The sequence below is a fragment of the Panthera uncia genome, chromosome X (assembly GCF_023721935.1).
Source record: "Panthera uncia isolate 11264 chromosome X, Puncia_PCG_1.0, whole genome shotgun sequence".
Classification (NCBI taxonomy): domain Eukaryota; kingdom Metazoa; phylum Chordata; class Mammalia; order Carnivora; family Felidae; genus Panthera; species Panthera uncia.
This window is the reverse complement of record NC_064817.1, coordinates 86,858,359-86,874,695: the sequence shown is the minus strand read 5'-3', so window position 1 is coordinate 86,874,695 and position 16,337 is coordinate 86,858,359. Positions and strand designations below refer to the sequence as shown.

General features: G+C 42.5%; 1 protein-coding gene across 5 annotated transcripts in view; it reads right to left on the bottom strand.

Annotated features, from left to right (window-relative positions):
• PAK3 (p21 (RAC1) activated kinase 3) overlaps window positions 1-16,337 on the bottom strand; it is a 118,352-nt gene that overhangs the window by 64,921 nt on the left and 37,094 nt on the right. For all 5 annotated transcript variants that reach the window (XM_049644192.1, XM_049644194.1, XM_049644197.1 and 2 more), the window contains one exon: window positions 4,142-4,242. In XM_049644192.1, the coding sequence (XP_049500149.1) occupies window positions 4,142-4,242 (101 nt within the window). The remainder of the gene's footprint in view (window positions 1-4,141; window positions 4,243-16,337) is intronic.

Below are 16,337 nucleotides of genomic sequence, written 5' to 3'. Positions count from 1 at the left end.
TGGCTGTAATGGACGTAAATAAAGAAAGAAAAGAAAGTTAAAACAGAATGCGGGACAACTGAGAAGGTGGGAGGAGATGAAACCAATGGGTCTGGATGGGGGAGGGGGGTAATCCCTTCTAAAGTGGGGCGGTTATGAAAATAGAGAGGCATTAACTAAATCAGGGGCAGGACAGATTTAAGAAAACAGAGAAAACGACAATGTTCTACGGAGTGGATGCGTAATTCCACTTTTGGCCAGATGCGTCCTCCATAAATATGCAATAATAAGAATTACCATTAAATGACTGGAGAGATTACCAAAAGGCGAAAACATGACTTCGGGGGTGGGGGAGGGAAGAAGGATGGCATCGTGAAAAGCTTTGACAATAATTTGTAAGTTGTATTTACAACCGGGTGATCACAGGTAGCCAGGGGCCATGTGATGAACTTACAAATTTCAGTTCCCAATTCTGGTTCACCATTTTCAGCTTCGCGTGGGAAGTGTCTGTGTGGCTACGACTGAAAGGGTGGCTACGTGGGGACGCTAGATTCAACTTCATTCCCATCGATGTGACTCTTCTGTACTTTGTAGTTAAAGTCGTGGCCGGTGTCACGAAAACTAGATTAAGGATTTCCCACACAGCCAGACTCGGCCTTTGAGTTCCTTTAGACCAGGGGCAGGGAAACCATTTCATTTCAAACCATATATGAGTAATTGCCATGTTAATGCTACAGCTCTGAAGTCTCACTCCCCACAAAAGAAGACCAGAGAAAAGATAACAGCTTTGTCCAAATAAAGCTATTGTCTCCAGTGCTACAGAAACATGCTTTGACCCAACTGGTTCGATTCGGGACATGGGTCTTTGATTCCTGGCATTTGGGGTTACTCCAAGCACAGTGAAAACGACACTTTTACATGCATTAATCACGCAATTTGATGCTAAAGCCTTAAGCCAAATATTTGAACTCAGGAGCCCATGCATGATCCCAGTTCTGATTCTAAGTGCAATTAATAGCATTTGGTTAATACTATAATGGCCAAAGGAGTTATTAAGTGTTACAAAACCAGGTATGCGTTGCACATAACCACTAGAGCAGACATCACTGGCATGGTCATTACCGTAATTATTAGAATATTTGCAGTTATTATACATTCTCATGGCACTTCTAAACTTTTGTGATAAACAAATGTCTGGAGATCACTAGACAGCAGGAAAACATGCTGCCAATTGCAGAAGATCCTTCAGACAACTGTACTTACCACATGGCTACACTGCTGACACAATTTCTTTTGTCTTTTGTAAGTTGAGATAAACTAGTAGTTCATCAATGAAACCTGACCCTTAAATTTGAATGTCTGCCACAGAGGCACATAATCAGAAAGCCATCTCATTACTCCAAATTGACGTACAAATCCCAAAAGTTAAGACAGCTAATGGAGGCCTAGACGTATGAGCATCAGAAGCAGGAGCACATATCAATGCCTCACCACGTGTACAATAACGACCAGATGTACGACAAGCTGGGGATTGTCCCGTGTAGCCCAGGAGAATGGCAGCATGATACGACAGGCCAAGCATTTATCTTATCATAAGAAATGATCATTTATATCACTCATACCATTTTTCCCTCTGATTGACTTGAAGCGACCGTCACAGGTCGAGAGGTCTGGAAGGGGGAGTTCTAAAGTATTTGGGACAAAAATGGCAATATAAAGGGTAAGGACTTGTAATAGTTCGGTACCCCAAATCTCACCTCCCAACCTAATTTTAATCTCAGGGTCCAAGTGTGTACCCAGGTACACAAGATTACATGGGCCAGCTAGCCGTAGGACAATGACAGGCCCTTGTAAGACAACTGAACGACACAGTTCAACAGATGGCTCAAAATCCAACCTAAGCCACCGCAGTGATCAAATTCAGTAATATGCCCCTCCCCCCTCTGCACGCACACACGTGCGCGCGCACATACACACACACACACACACAATAAGTGAGTGGTACCAGGGCAGATAGGACCCAATTTTAAATGCTACCAACAAAATGATTTTAAAAGCTCTTGATCATTATGGTAGTTTTTCAAGTTAGGAAATGTAAACCATCGGTGAAGATAGTAAAAAAGGGAAGAATTTGGCGTCTTTAAATATGACGGGCGGACAAGCAGTTTTGAAAGATCATCAAGAGGCCAACAGTGCATCAGATACCCAAATTTAGCCAGTGTCTTATCTGTATATTTCAAAGGACTTCTAACAACTGACTGCATCCAAACAGATGCTTTATTTTAAATTGGGCTTGGGGGACCAAGGGGCAGATGTTTTGGTTTGGTTCAATTGCATCGAACAGGTTGTTCACAACTGGAAAGCCTGCCCATCACATAACCCACCCACCCCACCCTCTCTGGTTGGTTCTTTGGGTTCTAACTGACAGCGAAGTGAAGATGTGGTCAGCAAGATGATGGTGACTCACTTTCCTTCATTTCCATTCAGAACCCCAAAAGAACAAAGAAGGAGCTAAAGATAGATCGTATCTTAAGATGTCAAGCAAGTTGGAAAGAGCAGAAGAAATAAAAAAAAAATTGGAAAGGAACCAGAATGTCACATGAGAACAGCAGAGGAGAAAGCTTTCACATCAGACCACAGAAAGGAAGAGACACATCAGACCACAGAAAGGAAGAGAAAAGAAAAACATGGCATGACTGCAATAAAACCTAAGAGCAGTTTAAACAGAAGAAAAGCAACATAGAAAACAAAAAAAGGTCCGAGCTAGAAACATAATGTTCTTAAAATAAAAACAGGGAAGAGTTATTAGACAAAATTTATAGTTTAAGTGCTTCTACTGTTTTGAATGTCAAAAAGTCAGCTTATAAAAATTATTATTATTATTATTATTATTATTATTAGTGGTGATGGTGGTAGTTGCAGTGGAGTCAGTAAGGTTATATTTCCGAAGTGCAGCTAAGAGAATATCCTCAAATACAGTAAAGAACAGCAGCCAGACTCAAACTCAAAGCCATTTGAATAATGTCTCTGACTCCAGTAACGAAATTGGTTAAATCCTACCGGTATCTCGACTTTATCAATGACAGTACCTCTTTCTGTTCTCTTCTGCTTGCTACTGAGAGCATAGAAATAATCAGCTCACATCACTTTACAAGGCCAAGATGTTGACTCAGTTTCGATTTTATTCTCGTATTGCTTACTTCCAGAAAAAAATAAAAAGTAATTTGGCTGTCAATTCAGAGACCTTGGTTTGCTTCTCCAAAGCAAGTTAATGTGTCCCCCTCTCTTTTTTGTTCACTTATTCATATGACAGTCTACTCACTAACCATCAAGTTTTAAAAACAGAAACTTCAATTATTTAATATCTAAAATTATCTCTGGTTTAAGAACCCAAGAATCAGTGGTGATGATACCATCGAAGATTTTTTTTTTTTCTGAAGGCATTCAAAATTACTCGTTATCTCAGAATGTACATTTTTATTGAGATCCTTACTAGGATGGAAAAAGGTAGTTGATCCTCCTGGGGACATATTTCTAGCCACATCTTTTCCTTCATCCATCTAAAGACAAATATGCCAGATCTTAAAAAAATATATCCAAAGAAAGGCTGAATCTACAGCTATGGTCTTTCTGGTGAATTCTTACTGATATTAATTGTGGACTGTATATCTATAAAGCACATGACCACTATAGCACATGTTTTATATCCATAAATATTCTTCCCGAAACATGGGGTTTGCTGTTTTGAATGTCTATAAAATACACCCGTTAATAAGTCTAAAGATAAGCTATGTTCTTGGAATCAAAGCGGAGAACAGGTCGATTTTACAGAGATTTTTGGTTAGCTTGGTTCGCTGATCTGGGTAATCCAGATTCCAATGTAAAGCCCAAATTATTCAGATAGGCTGTCTTCGCTGGTCAAGTTGAATCCATGATTCTCTGATTCACTTCAAACAATAAAGCGCAGACTCAACAGACTAACTGCGATCAGACATTTTTATAATGGACAAAATAATTTTACCAGTACTCTTGCCACTCTCTAGTTCCACCTGTGATTGTCTCTGTCTGTGTCCATGTCTGTGACATGGAAATGCTTTCTTGAAACCTATTTTCACAAAGGAACTTTTCATGGCTTGCAAAACAAAATAAGGAGCTTACTTACAGTGAACTCCCCGGTGACTGCGTCAAACCCCACATGAATCGTATGTTCAAAGTCTGAAGGAAGAGAGATCTCTGGGCGTTCTTTCTCTTTCTTCTTATTGGCTAAAGGCAAAATGTTAACATGTATTTATTTGGGCTATAGTTTTGTCATCCATAAGTTGTACAATTAGGTTCATGAAAACAGTTACAAAGGTGAAAGACAATCGATTCCAACACAACTTTCACAGTATTCCACTCCAGAAATTACAATTTCATTTGCAGAAGTAGCTGAGAGTTTGACAAAAACGTTACATCCCCATAATTTACAAATTTCCAAAATCCAATTCAAACAAAACTTGTGGTCAAACTGATTTATCTCCTTTACCAGTCGAATAATGTAACCAGTAGTTATCTAGGTAGATTGTGCTCAACTGGCTTTGTTGGATCAAATAGGACTTACTGAAGAAGAAATTCATTATGCTCAAGTCAAGCTAAGGCTTACTGTTAGAACGGACGGACGAAGGGGAAAATGCTGAAGCTATCCATAAAAGTGTTATGAACTATTTCCATGTCAACCATAGCTGAGTACCAAGCAGCTAGAACTTGTTTAATTTACACGTTTACATTATGAAGCATAGAAGCTTGGTCTTCTTCCAATGAGAACACTATTGCAGATCAATCATGTCACAAATCTTTATCTTTAAAAATGTTTTTAATCATTTCCTACCCAGCACTTTGTTAGTAAAAACAAACACACAAATCACTGCTTTCTGCTGAATTAATTTTATTTAGTTCTCAGTAACCTCAAACCAATGCCTTGGTTTACACATTCTAGTCTGTAGCTCTTTTTCCATGTCCCTGATATATTCTGTCATATTAGCCACTCAAAATCATTGTCCTCAAGTAGCAGGTTTTTCATAGTGACACAATTGTAAATGAGCACATCCCCAGTTAATATGTCAAAAGCCTTTAAAGATATCACCACTGGAGAGATCAAGTTGGGAACTGTAATGAAATTAGTTTATCCTGAAATAGATTCCAGGAGGAAGTCGCTGCGGAAATGTAAAATGGCATCAAGTAGATTCCCTAATAGGCATATAAACAGATCTGAGAATGTGACTTTGATCAGGGTACATCTCACACTCAAAAATAATAATAATAATAATAATAACAATAATAATAATAATACTCACCCTCCTAATAATGGGAAAGTCAGCATGGTTTGCCCAATTGAAACCAGTCAACCTCAGAAATGCCCAGGGTGGCCAATTTAGAACATTCTGGTTCAAATAGATATTTCCTTGGCCTGAATTTCAGACAACATTCAATTAACCATATTATGGATTCTGGTTTTGTGAGTTACCCAGGAGAAATTTTAGATTCAAAACCTTTCGTGTTCAAATGTCATTTTTATGGCTTCTTTTTTCTTTCTACCCTCTCTCTCTGCTCCCTATCTCCAGCCAGAGGACAGAGATATGGGGAAAAAATATGGAAATTCAAGTAGTAAGAAGAGTAGGACACAGGATTAGGAAAGAAAGGCTGGAGGTAGGGGGTTGCGGGGGGGGGGGGGACAAGGGTCACTCAGTGCCTCTGCCTGGCCATAGAACACATTTAGGACTCATTTTGAAAAGTACCTATGTGCCATCTAAACTTCAGTACAGATGTCAGTTTTGCAGCAAGCCTACTTTATTGAATATTATCGTAACCTAACAGTGAAGCGTAGAGGTTTTTTTGTTGGTGTTCCTACTTCGCTGCATGTTTTTGCACCATGGCTACCAACTCCCCCTTGTTTGACTGCCATGTTTCCTTGTTCAGAACCACCACAGGTGCCCTAGATACTCCTGTGATCATTCCCTTGTTTTGCCTCTTCCCTGCCCTCCCGTCCATATTGGACATAAGTTGACTACCTCTCTATTTCCTTGACAACATGGTCTGATTCTCCTCCCTTGGTGACTGTTATTTATTTGATTGGCATTGCTTCCCCTTCTGCCTTTTGTAATGCGGTCTTTGGCCTTTAACAATTCCTTCTTGAAACTCATTCCTCATAGATGGCATCCACTCCCAGATACTATTCCCTAATCTGTGGTTGGCAGGAGTAGATCCAGATACTGTGGGACCAAACACTTTATACAATTTGAGAAGAACAGGCCCGTTTAAGTAAAAACAATATGAAATTGCCTAGGGCCCCTCCTAGGGCCTTGGAAGAGCCCCAGGCAAGTGAGGAACTCTAAAGAGGTTTTATTCACTTTATAGTTCATCTACTCCTGGTGGTTGGTGACTTTCTTGGGGTCAAAGACCACTTTGAAAAATCTTTAGAAAGCTGTGGAGTTCCTGCCCATAAAATGTACTGCACACATCTACCCAATTCTGCATATAATTTCAGAGGTTCAAAACTCCCCTGGGCTCCAGGATGAGAACTTGTAGCTTAATCTATGTCTTCAATCATCGCATCAACTTGCATTCATGATCTCTCTTACCAGTAGTCTCTCCCTACTTTCCATTAGTATTGACTGAATGTTTGAACCATGTTGACTTGGACATAAACACTCTACCTGAGCTGATCTATATGAATTGGCTTAATGGAGTCACTCTAGAAGACCAAGGCTCTAGAAGGTAAGGATCTCCAGTCCCTTACCACCCTAATAATGCCATTCCCTTCACTCAGGGCTAAGCATAACAAAGGCAGGAAGGAAGCCCAAACTTGCCCTTCCTCCAATGTCCATGTTCTCTCAGTGAAATGACACCACTAACCACCCAGATCAGAGAAGGATTCAGACTTCAGATACCTCCTCCTTTGGGAGGCCCTGAGCAATGAAAAGATTATGACCCCCCCCCCACACACACACACAGGTAATTCAAATAAAAATACTAAAGCGTAAAAAGGTAAGAAAGTCCAAAAAGTTCTTATATGCCTATTGATGGTTAGGTCTTTCTAAAAACTACATGTACAAAATAAATATGTGGCCATGTTTGGGGTGCCCCTAATTTGCTGGGCCCACAGCACCTGCTTATTCTGGCTATTAGGTAATTTGGCACTGGCCCAACTGCCCAAGCCATAAACTTGGGAGCTTCTTTGACTCCCACTGTATTTCTATCTGAATTGGTCACCAAGTTATATTCTATCTCCTAGACTCATCTCGAATCCATCATCTTCCTTTCGTCCACACACACCATTACCTCAGTCCAAGGTGCTAGCATTTCTCACCTAGTCTTATTGCCTCCAATCTTGCCGCCTGTAATTCATTACTTTGTGGCCAGAGTAACCTGTGAAATATACAAATCTGACCACATTTCCGCCCTTATTATTCTTAAATGGCTCCCCATTACCCATATGGTAAAAGTTCATGCTTGTTGGCATGCTACCCAAGGACCTCCAGGATCTGCCCCCAGCTTTCCTCTCCATCGTCTATTCTTGCCATAGCCCCCACTGTCCCACACCCATGTCAGGCTCCCCAAACTGCTGGATTTTCTCTTACTGCCAAAATTTCATGCTAGGCTAAGGCCTGGAAAGTCTTATCTCTTACCATGATTCCTCCCCCTACCTCCTGCACTTTGGGTGGATAACTCCCAGTAGTCCTTACTCTTCACTCTTGGGCTTCCTCTTCTTTGGCAAGTCTTGTCCTGTCCTCCCTCTGCAGACAAAGCTAAATGCCCTTCTCTTCATGCTCCCACAGACCTGTCCAGGGCAAACTCTGAGCTTGGCACGTGTCAACACTGGAGACTTTACGTACTTGTTGCCCTAGCTAAAACTGAGATACTTGACATCAAAGCCTATATTTTATTCATTCTCACATTCCCTAGCACCTGGCTTATGTCTGTACACTTAATGATTATCACTTATGGAATATTCACTTAATCTCTACCACAGTCACATTAGGTAGGCCTTATGATTATGGTTTAATTATTGTTCTCTACATAAGGAAAATGCGAGTGAGGTTCAACCACATACCCAGGGTTATACAGCTGGCAGGTATCAGAGCCAGAGTTTGAACCAAGGGCCTGTGTCTCTAGAACCTAAGTTCTTAATTGTTACACTATTTACTATTCGGGAACATTAAAAAAAAAAAAAAACTCAACATTTTTGAGTCCTCGTCTTCAGAAAATGTTTAGTATTGAAAGAAGCGTAGATGAGAATTTTTTGTCTTTTGTTCTTTTCAGGAACACTAAAACATATCTCCTCCAGAAAATTCTGCTGAGCATTGGTCGTTTACATTAACATTCTGTCTAACCTGAATCTTGGGTTGATAAGACTCAGCTTGATCAGCTCTGGGTTGATATCTGCAGAGAGCAGAAGCCCAAATGAGTACTACTTTCTAAGGGTATCACCCATGTACTACTGGAACACAGCATGAAGGCCACATCATAGACAGCAAAGTGTTTCGCCCTGGGACCCTCTGGGTGTACATGAGTTCTCATTCCAGGGGCCAGCGAACCCCTCCAGAGTCTCTCATCCTGACATCTCTCTCCATTCCACCACCTTTTAAAGAAAAAAAAAAGCCCCTATAATAATCTATCATCTCCTATACACCTTACCCCAATCAGTATTCTGCATTTCCCCAGTGGCTACAGCTTGCCCCATTACCAATCCCCCTACACCTTCAACCTCTTCATTAAATGTTCTCTTCACTTCTTGCCTCCTTTTCCCAAAATTCACAGTGCATCACTCTCATCTGGGAAACTTATGAGAGAGAAGAGAGAGAGATATTAGAGCCTCACCCCCAGAGATTCAGATTCAGTTATTCTGGGGGAGACCCCAGCACCTTTAATGTTTAAAGCTCTTCAGGTATTTCCATTAATCAACTTGGGTGAAGGGGCGACTGGGTGGCTCAGTCAGTTAAGCTTCCGACTTTGGCTCAGGTCATGATCTCACGGTTCATGAGTTCAAGCCCTGCATCAGGCTCGGTGCTGACAGCTTTAGCCTGGAGCCTGCCTCGGATTCTGTTGTCACCCTCTCTCTCTGCCCTTCCCCCACTCGTTCTCTCTCGTTCTCGTTCTCTCTCTCTCTCTCTCTCCTCGCTCTCAAAAATAAATAAACATTTAAAAAAAGCAACTGGGGTGGAGAAAAACAACTTTAAATTCTACCCTCCAAGGAGGGTACCACTTCCTCAAATCATTCTGATGGATGCTTCTCATTCGTCCCCATCCAATGTCCTTAGGCCTGGAAGAATGGGGGAGGGCAGGGTTGCCCGCTTGTCATTCCAACCCGTTTATCTGAGATCAGTACTTCTGCACTTGCCTACAAAGCCCCCTCCTTTGAGGTTATTGCCATTAAGTGCTCCCTGTCTAAGTCCCCTTATCCATTGAGGACTTGGGCTCCCAGTCTTCCTTCCTTCCCTCAATGCTGACATTGCTCTGTGAAACATGATACATGAGTAGACACTTCTTTCACACTCTTTCCTTTTAACTCCTTGGCCTCCCTCATTTCTAATGAATTTCAGCTCCCTCTGACTTCAGTCTACTCCCATGGCCACCACTAACGCAGGGGTTCTCAACCAAGGCTGCTCATCAGAATAACCGGTCGAGTTCCATGGAAGACCAGTGTCTAAGGCCCACCCAGGACCTACTGTAGCAGGATTTCTGGGGGTGGGACCTAGGCAAATGATTTTCTAAGCTCCATAGATGATGTGCGGATGGAGTGGAGGACCAAAGGTACCCCAGGCCTTTTCAATATCCGGAATGACCCTTTCATTGAAATATTAAACTCCGTTATCCCAGCCTCCCATCCTTCTAGCCCTCTCTTTCCAGCCCTTAATCTTATTTTGTTTTTTTTATCTCAATAAAGCCTCTAGTTTTTGGATCCCTCCATTTTTAGCCAAGTTCCTAGCTTTCTCCTGCCTAGACTCTTTCGTCCATCATTTAAAATTTAAGTTTCTTTATTTGAGAGAAAGAGCGCACGTGAGTGGGGCGGGGGGGCAGAGACAGAGGGAAAGAGAGAGAATCCCAAGCAGGCTCTGTGCTGTCACTGCAGAGCCTGATACAGGGTTTGAACTCACGAACTGTGATATCAAGACCTGAGCTGAAATCAAGAGTTGGATGCTTGACCGGCTGAGTCACCCAGGCACCGGTGCTTCATTATGTAAATTGCTCTTAAGCCACTGCCCTGGAAGCAGTGCCGCCCTTTGACCTGCTCTTGCAATTCTCCTACAAAAACCTACTCTGATACAATCCAACCATGAAACCTCCTCTTCTATACTGAGGCTGATGAGTTGTTGGAGGAAAAAAAATTACACAGCCACGCAGATTGGTTCATACTACAAAAGTCAGAGATCATAGTCGGGTCATTGATGGCACGTGACAATATTCTTTTTACCCGTCACCAACTTCCTTTCCCACTTATTCTTACTGAATATTCCAGAATGTTTCCACTTTACCCAAACATCTGCCTCACCCTCTCCTCCTTGACTTTCCACATATGAAATTCCTTCTACTTCACTGAGAAAACTGGAGGCCATCAGTTTGGAACTCCTCTGACTTCGCTTCCTCTCCCATTCCAGTTGGGTTGATCTCCCTCAGTAACATCTTCTCATGTCTCACTGGAAGCGATGTTCCCTCCTTCTGCCTAAGGTTTATTCCTTCACTGGTGCTTTAGACGCCAGTCCCTGTCACTTCTCCAAGAGTCTAACACCACCAATTATTGCCTATTATTCTTGTATCTTCGATCGCTCCCTCTCTACTGACGCTTCCTATCTGGCCTCTAAGACCTGCTGAGATCTCTTTTGTTGTTAAAAATTAAAACCCTCTGCCACCTCACAACTTTCTCTCACTGCCACAGTCTCTCAGCCTTGCCTTCTTTGGCATACATTTCTTGAAAATGCAACGTAGGCTTCCTTAACCCGCACTCTCCAAACCATTGCAACAAGTCTCTGAGGTCTCAAATTAATCTCCTCCTTGAAAATGCCCACTTTCCAGTCCTTACAATCGCTGACCTCTCAGGCAAAACTGACATTGCTGACCATGAAGTTCATGAAACTAAATCCTTGCTGCCATCTTTCACACAATCCTTTCCTAGAGCCTGTTCCTGCATTTCTGGGTCTTCCATTGACTCTAAACGGTAGGTCCCAGGAGCTGTCTGAAGTCCTCATCTCTTCTTACCAACATGCTTCGCCTTTCAGTCACCTCACCTACTTGTATGGTTTCCCATCTACACTAGTGACTCCCTGTATGTCTGTCCAGCCCTGACCTCTCTGCTGTATCCTGACCCCATGGAGTTGCATTTTGAACAGCTCTATCTGGATGCCTCACAAACCCCTCACTCTAAATATTTTCAAAAGTAAACAAATTCTCTGTCTTCTCCCATGTGAAGCAAGAAATTACAACCCCTCCTGTGTTCCCTACCTCACCCTCCTCCAGTTTCTCATCATCTGCTTGGTTTCCTAGCTCTGTTAAGGCTTCCTCCTGAGTATTCCCTCTGCATTGTCCTTTTCTGCTCTTACTGATACTGGCTCTTAGGCCAGGCACTGTCATTTTTCACCTACTTAACTCCAACAGCTTGATGTGTCTCCTTCCATCCCCCCCCCCCTCCACGCAATCCGTTCTTCTCCTGGGGCTAGAGTGAGATTTTGAAACACAAATCTGATACCGTTACTCTGCTTCAATGCTTCCCCATTGGCTTCAAAATCAAATTCAAAGCCCTTAGCATGGCATATACAAGCCCTCCAGGATACTGTCCCAAATTACTTCCGTGGCCCCATCTCCCACCCCTCTCCCACCCCCAATCAATGCACTAGCTATTCGGAACTACTTGTAGTTGAATTCAGAGAGCCTCAACTAACAATGTGTCATGCCTGCCTTCATAATGCTGCTCCTTCTATCTAGAAGACCACCTATCCCTTACATGGCGAGTTCTACTCCTCCTTTAAGACTCACCTCGGTTCAGTGGTCACTTCCTCCAAGAACACCTCTCTAAATTCCCCTCAGTCTTGAACAGATGCCCTTCCTCAGTGCCCACTTCTATATTGCACTTACCACGCTAAACTCTCATCATTGACTGACTTGTCTGGGTGCCTCGCTAGGCCATCAGATCCTTAAAGGCAGGAACTGGGACTTCTTCACCTTTGTAACCCAACATCTATCTTAACACAGTACCCGATTCAATAAATATTTGATGAATAAGCAAATGAACAAATCAATGAATGGATGAATGACCTTCATTATATGAAATGAGACCCAATATCTGGAGACAGGTCATGCCTATCTGCCATTATGTGTTCATGGATGAGGAGACAATGGTCCAGGTTCCCTAAAAATTCCTTAGGGAGGAAGGGTATGTTTTAACATACTTGTTATATAGCTGAAGATGATGGTGGCAGCAATGTTGCTGTTTTTCCTCAACAGTGGGGATGACTCTGCACTCATTCAGGCATACCTCTTGCCAGGTGCCACTCCGGGGCCAAATGCATATGTTGGCAACACAGTTGGACAGGGTTCAAGGTACAGCAAAGCACCCAATTCTCCCCCAGATGAAATCCCTGGATGGCGCTATGCTTGCCTTCTCAAAGTGTTTTAGAAGACTGACACCTGAGTCTTCCTTGTTGTAGAAATGCCACTTGTCACCTTCCTCTAAAATTCCTGGAAGTTTTGTTGTTGGGCCTTCTCATTGAATGATGTCATATGGTCCCATCCAGAATTATAGTTTAGAATACTTTCTCGTTCCTTGAAAACAGAGCATGCAGGAAAAGAAAGGGAATGGCAGAGAACAAACATAGACAAATGCTTTCTTACATAAATGTAGCCTAAAAGCACAGAATAATCTTTTTTTAAAAAAAAAAGCAATGGAAAGCATACAAAGTTATGGTCTATGGCATAATAAAAAGGTGACATGTAAAGCCACATTAAGGGTGCCTGGATGGCTCAGTCGGTTGAGCGTCTGACTTCAGCTCAGGTCATGATCTCGTGGTTCGTGGGTTCGAGTCCCACATCGGGCTCACTGCTGTCAGTGCAGAGCCCACTTCAGATCTTGTCTCCCTCTTTTGCTGCCCCTCCCCTGTTCTCTGTCTCTCTCTCTCTCTCTCAAAAATAAACATAAAACAAATAAGGCCACATTAATACCAAAAACTAAAAGCAAAATATTGAGTAAAACACAGAAACAATTTTTCCAAAGGGGGAAAAAAAAAAACCCACATAGGCTGGCTAGTTCTAAGCAGCAAGCATATCACAACTTTGGCTCTTAGGAACCACTCTGTCCTGCCATTCTCCCAGTTTCCTTTTCCTTTGAAAGTGAAATCCACGGAATTGTGGATCAGTGTAGTGACAGACTGTGCTGGGCGGCTCATTAGGAACTTAAGTAATATTCTAAACTTTCAGTCTGATTGGGGAAATATGCTTGGCAAATAAGAAATAGCAACCAACACTACCAGACCAAAGAAACTTAGCAGCTGTGGCTCAGTTGGTTAAGTGTCTGACTCTTGGTTTCGGTTCAGGTCAGGATCTCATGGTTGGTGGGATTGAGCCTCGCGTTGGGCTCTGTGCTGACAGCATGGAGCCTGCTTGGGATTCTCTCTCCCTCCATCTCTGCCCCTTCCTCACTCACTCTCTCTCAAAATAAATACATAAACGTTAGAAAAAGAAACTTAGGTGCCGAGTTGAAAAGAATAGAGTATAAATGTGGCAGCCTATCTAAAGAGGACAGAAGTCTGTGGTGGCCAGTGAGGCTTACTGGAATAGGTAGGACTCGAGAGATGATCTTAAAAAATGGATAGGCGGGAAAGGGTAAGGCACCTAAAATAGAAAAAAAGAAAAAGAAACAGAGGAGAATCAAAGCTGGCAAGTAGGAAAGTATGGAGGATATCGACGAGGACGTGAGAAGACGGAAGGGTAAATAGATAGGGTATGGCCTTGGAAAGCAGGAAGGAAGGTGAAATTGAAGACGGTAATAAAGAATGTGCTAGAAAAGGTTTTTGAGCAGGTGGATGATACAATAGAGAAGGTACTCTCTGGAAGACAAGCCAGGTAGCTATGTGCTGCTAGGTACACAAGGCATGGTGGGGGCAGGCTTCAACACGGTAGCCTCTCTCACACAGGCTGAGGAGGAAAATGTACGGTGGGTATGGAATGGGGAGAACCTCTCCGCATCTGTTGCCTCTAAGATCACCTATTAGGCATTTTCTAGAAACCGTGTGTGTGATTTCTGCAACTACACGGAAAGTTACAACCCAGGGGAAAGGACAGGAAGGAAAGCTTGCCTTCTATGCAGTGTTCCCCGCAACACTCAGCACAGAGCTAGGCACATAAAAATCAGACACAGATCTTTTCTGAGTGAAGTATACACGTGAACTATAAAAACTGCTCCAGGGAGGCTGATACTAACGTCCAATTCTGTTCTATCTCATTTTTCCGTTGAGCCAGCTAGTAAACAAGATCTGTGTTTGAAGTCAGCATGCAGCCCAGATTTATGCATCGGCTGGCTGCACATCTCTATCCTGTGATTTTCCACGAAGCCCTTGGAGATAAAGGAGGCCTAATGAAACATTTCGCGAGGAGGCTTGCACCGAAGTTGCTGGGGTTGGAGCTCTCCTGGGAGGGACCCTCGCCCCACAACCCTTAGCTCGACACTAGAAGCCCTCCTCTCCCTGCTCTTTGACCTGTTCCCCCTGGCCAGGTGCAATCTGGGCGCAAGTGATTTGCGTTCCTGAAGCCAGACTTGGGCAGACATAGAAGCCATTTCTGGCAGGGGCTGAGTTAGAGATCTGCCATACTAAAATGCCTACTGCTCACCTCTGTATTCCTGGCTTTGCTGTGGGAGAGCCATGTTAGGAGGATACAGAAGTATTTTTAAAGGGCTCTCCACCTCCTATGGGCAAACGACCTTTACTTTCCCTAGTAGATTGTCATTAGTGACTTGGTCACTCTGTAGCTGGGTGATAGGTGTTTTCTGTGGCCCGTTAATTTCTCTAATTCACTAAGAGGCCGCTAGTCAAGGCCTCACAAAGATCATTTACAGAATGCTAACCTCGTGGCCTTTAAGAATTAAAATGCCTTAGTGTCTCCTTAACAGGAAAGTAAATTAGGTATTGGAGTTGTTTTAATTCAAGAGAAAAAAACAATGCCGTTCTGCTCCATCGTCTGATTTGTGGGTCACAGAGCACACTGTGCCAGAACCTCCCGGAGGGAAACTTTCTGAAACCTTACACTTCGGTAAGAATAAGTGTTCCAGACCAGTTCTGGGATCCAATTCTTCCTATGGCAACAGCAGCCCTGCAGGTGGTGTCCAGGAGAGCAATAGTCCCAGAGGGACTGATATCTGCAAGATGGTTCTCATCTCTGGCACTCTGCTCTATAAACACATATGGCTCGGGGGCTTATTATGAGAGGGGATCTGCGATTATTTTTTATTAGTTTCATGAAATGTGCATTTTTCCTTACGCATGGGGGAAAATGATTCTTCAGTTTTCCTCTATTTTCTCTTTCTTTTGGTAGGACGAATGTCATTTGTGGGTCTTCAAATTTATTTTTCCCATTGGAACTACTTGAAAGTACTATGTGGTAACGACAATGGAAAGTTAGGCACAAAAATAGATTTTATTCCTGGCTCTAAGTATTTAAAGAAATTGACAGTGCAAGGTGGGTAAAAGATTTAAAAAGAGGTTCTATGTAACAGATGTATTTTTGGCTTAAAACTAGCATCTTGGGCAAAATATATACTGATTCTGAGTGGAAAAGGAAAAACGGTGTCTATGAAATGAGGAAGAAAAGACCCGACTCTTCAAATACTGGATTATAAACGAATCTAAGAGAAGGCATGAGCGGTGACTCTTGTGTTCTATTTTAACATGGTTCTTTAATCATTTAATTGTAAAAGCATCAGGTATTATTTTTGTAATAGAAAAAGACTTAAAAGCTCCCAGAATAACACTGGAATCAGGGAAAAGTAATTGACAATTCTTTTTCTTTTTTTTTTTTTTTTTTACAAAGGCCATTACTTTTGGCTAGCAAGTCAGACCCTCAGGAGTAATTGTAAAGGCAAAAAGGTAAGACTACTGTTGTGACTGCGGATTCAGAAAGTGGGTTGGATTCTCTTGGGCTTCACTCGCTTCTGTAAAAATTCCATTTTGTGCATATTCCGTTGGCTAAGACCCTATTTTCGAAACAAGTTAGGGAACTGCCATTTTATGACGAACAGTATCATGTTCCACCACCACTGGATTAGGAGTTGGCGAGGATCCAAAGCCCAAGTCTGCCTTTCTTTGTAAATTGGTAGTGGGGCAACTCTGTGGAAGTAA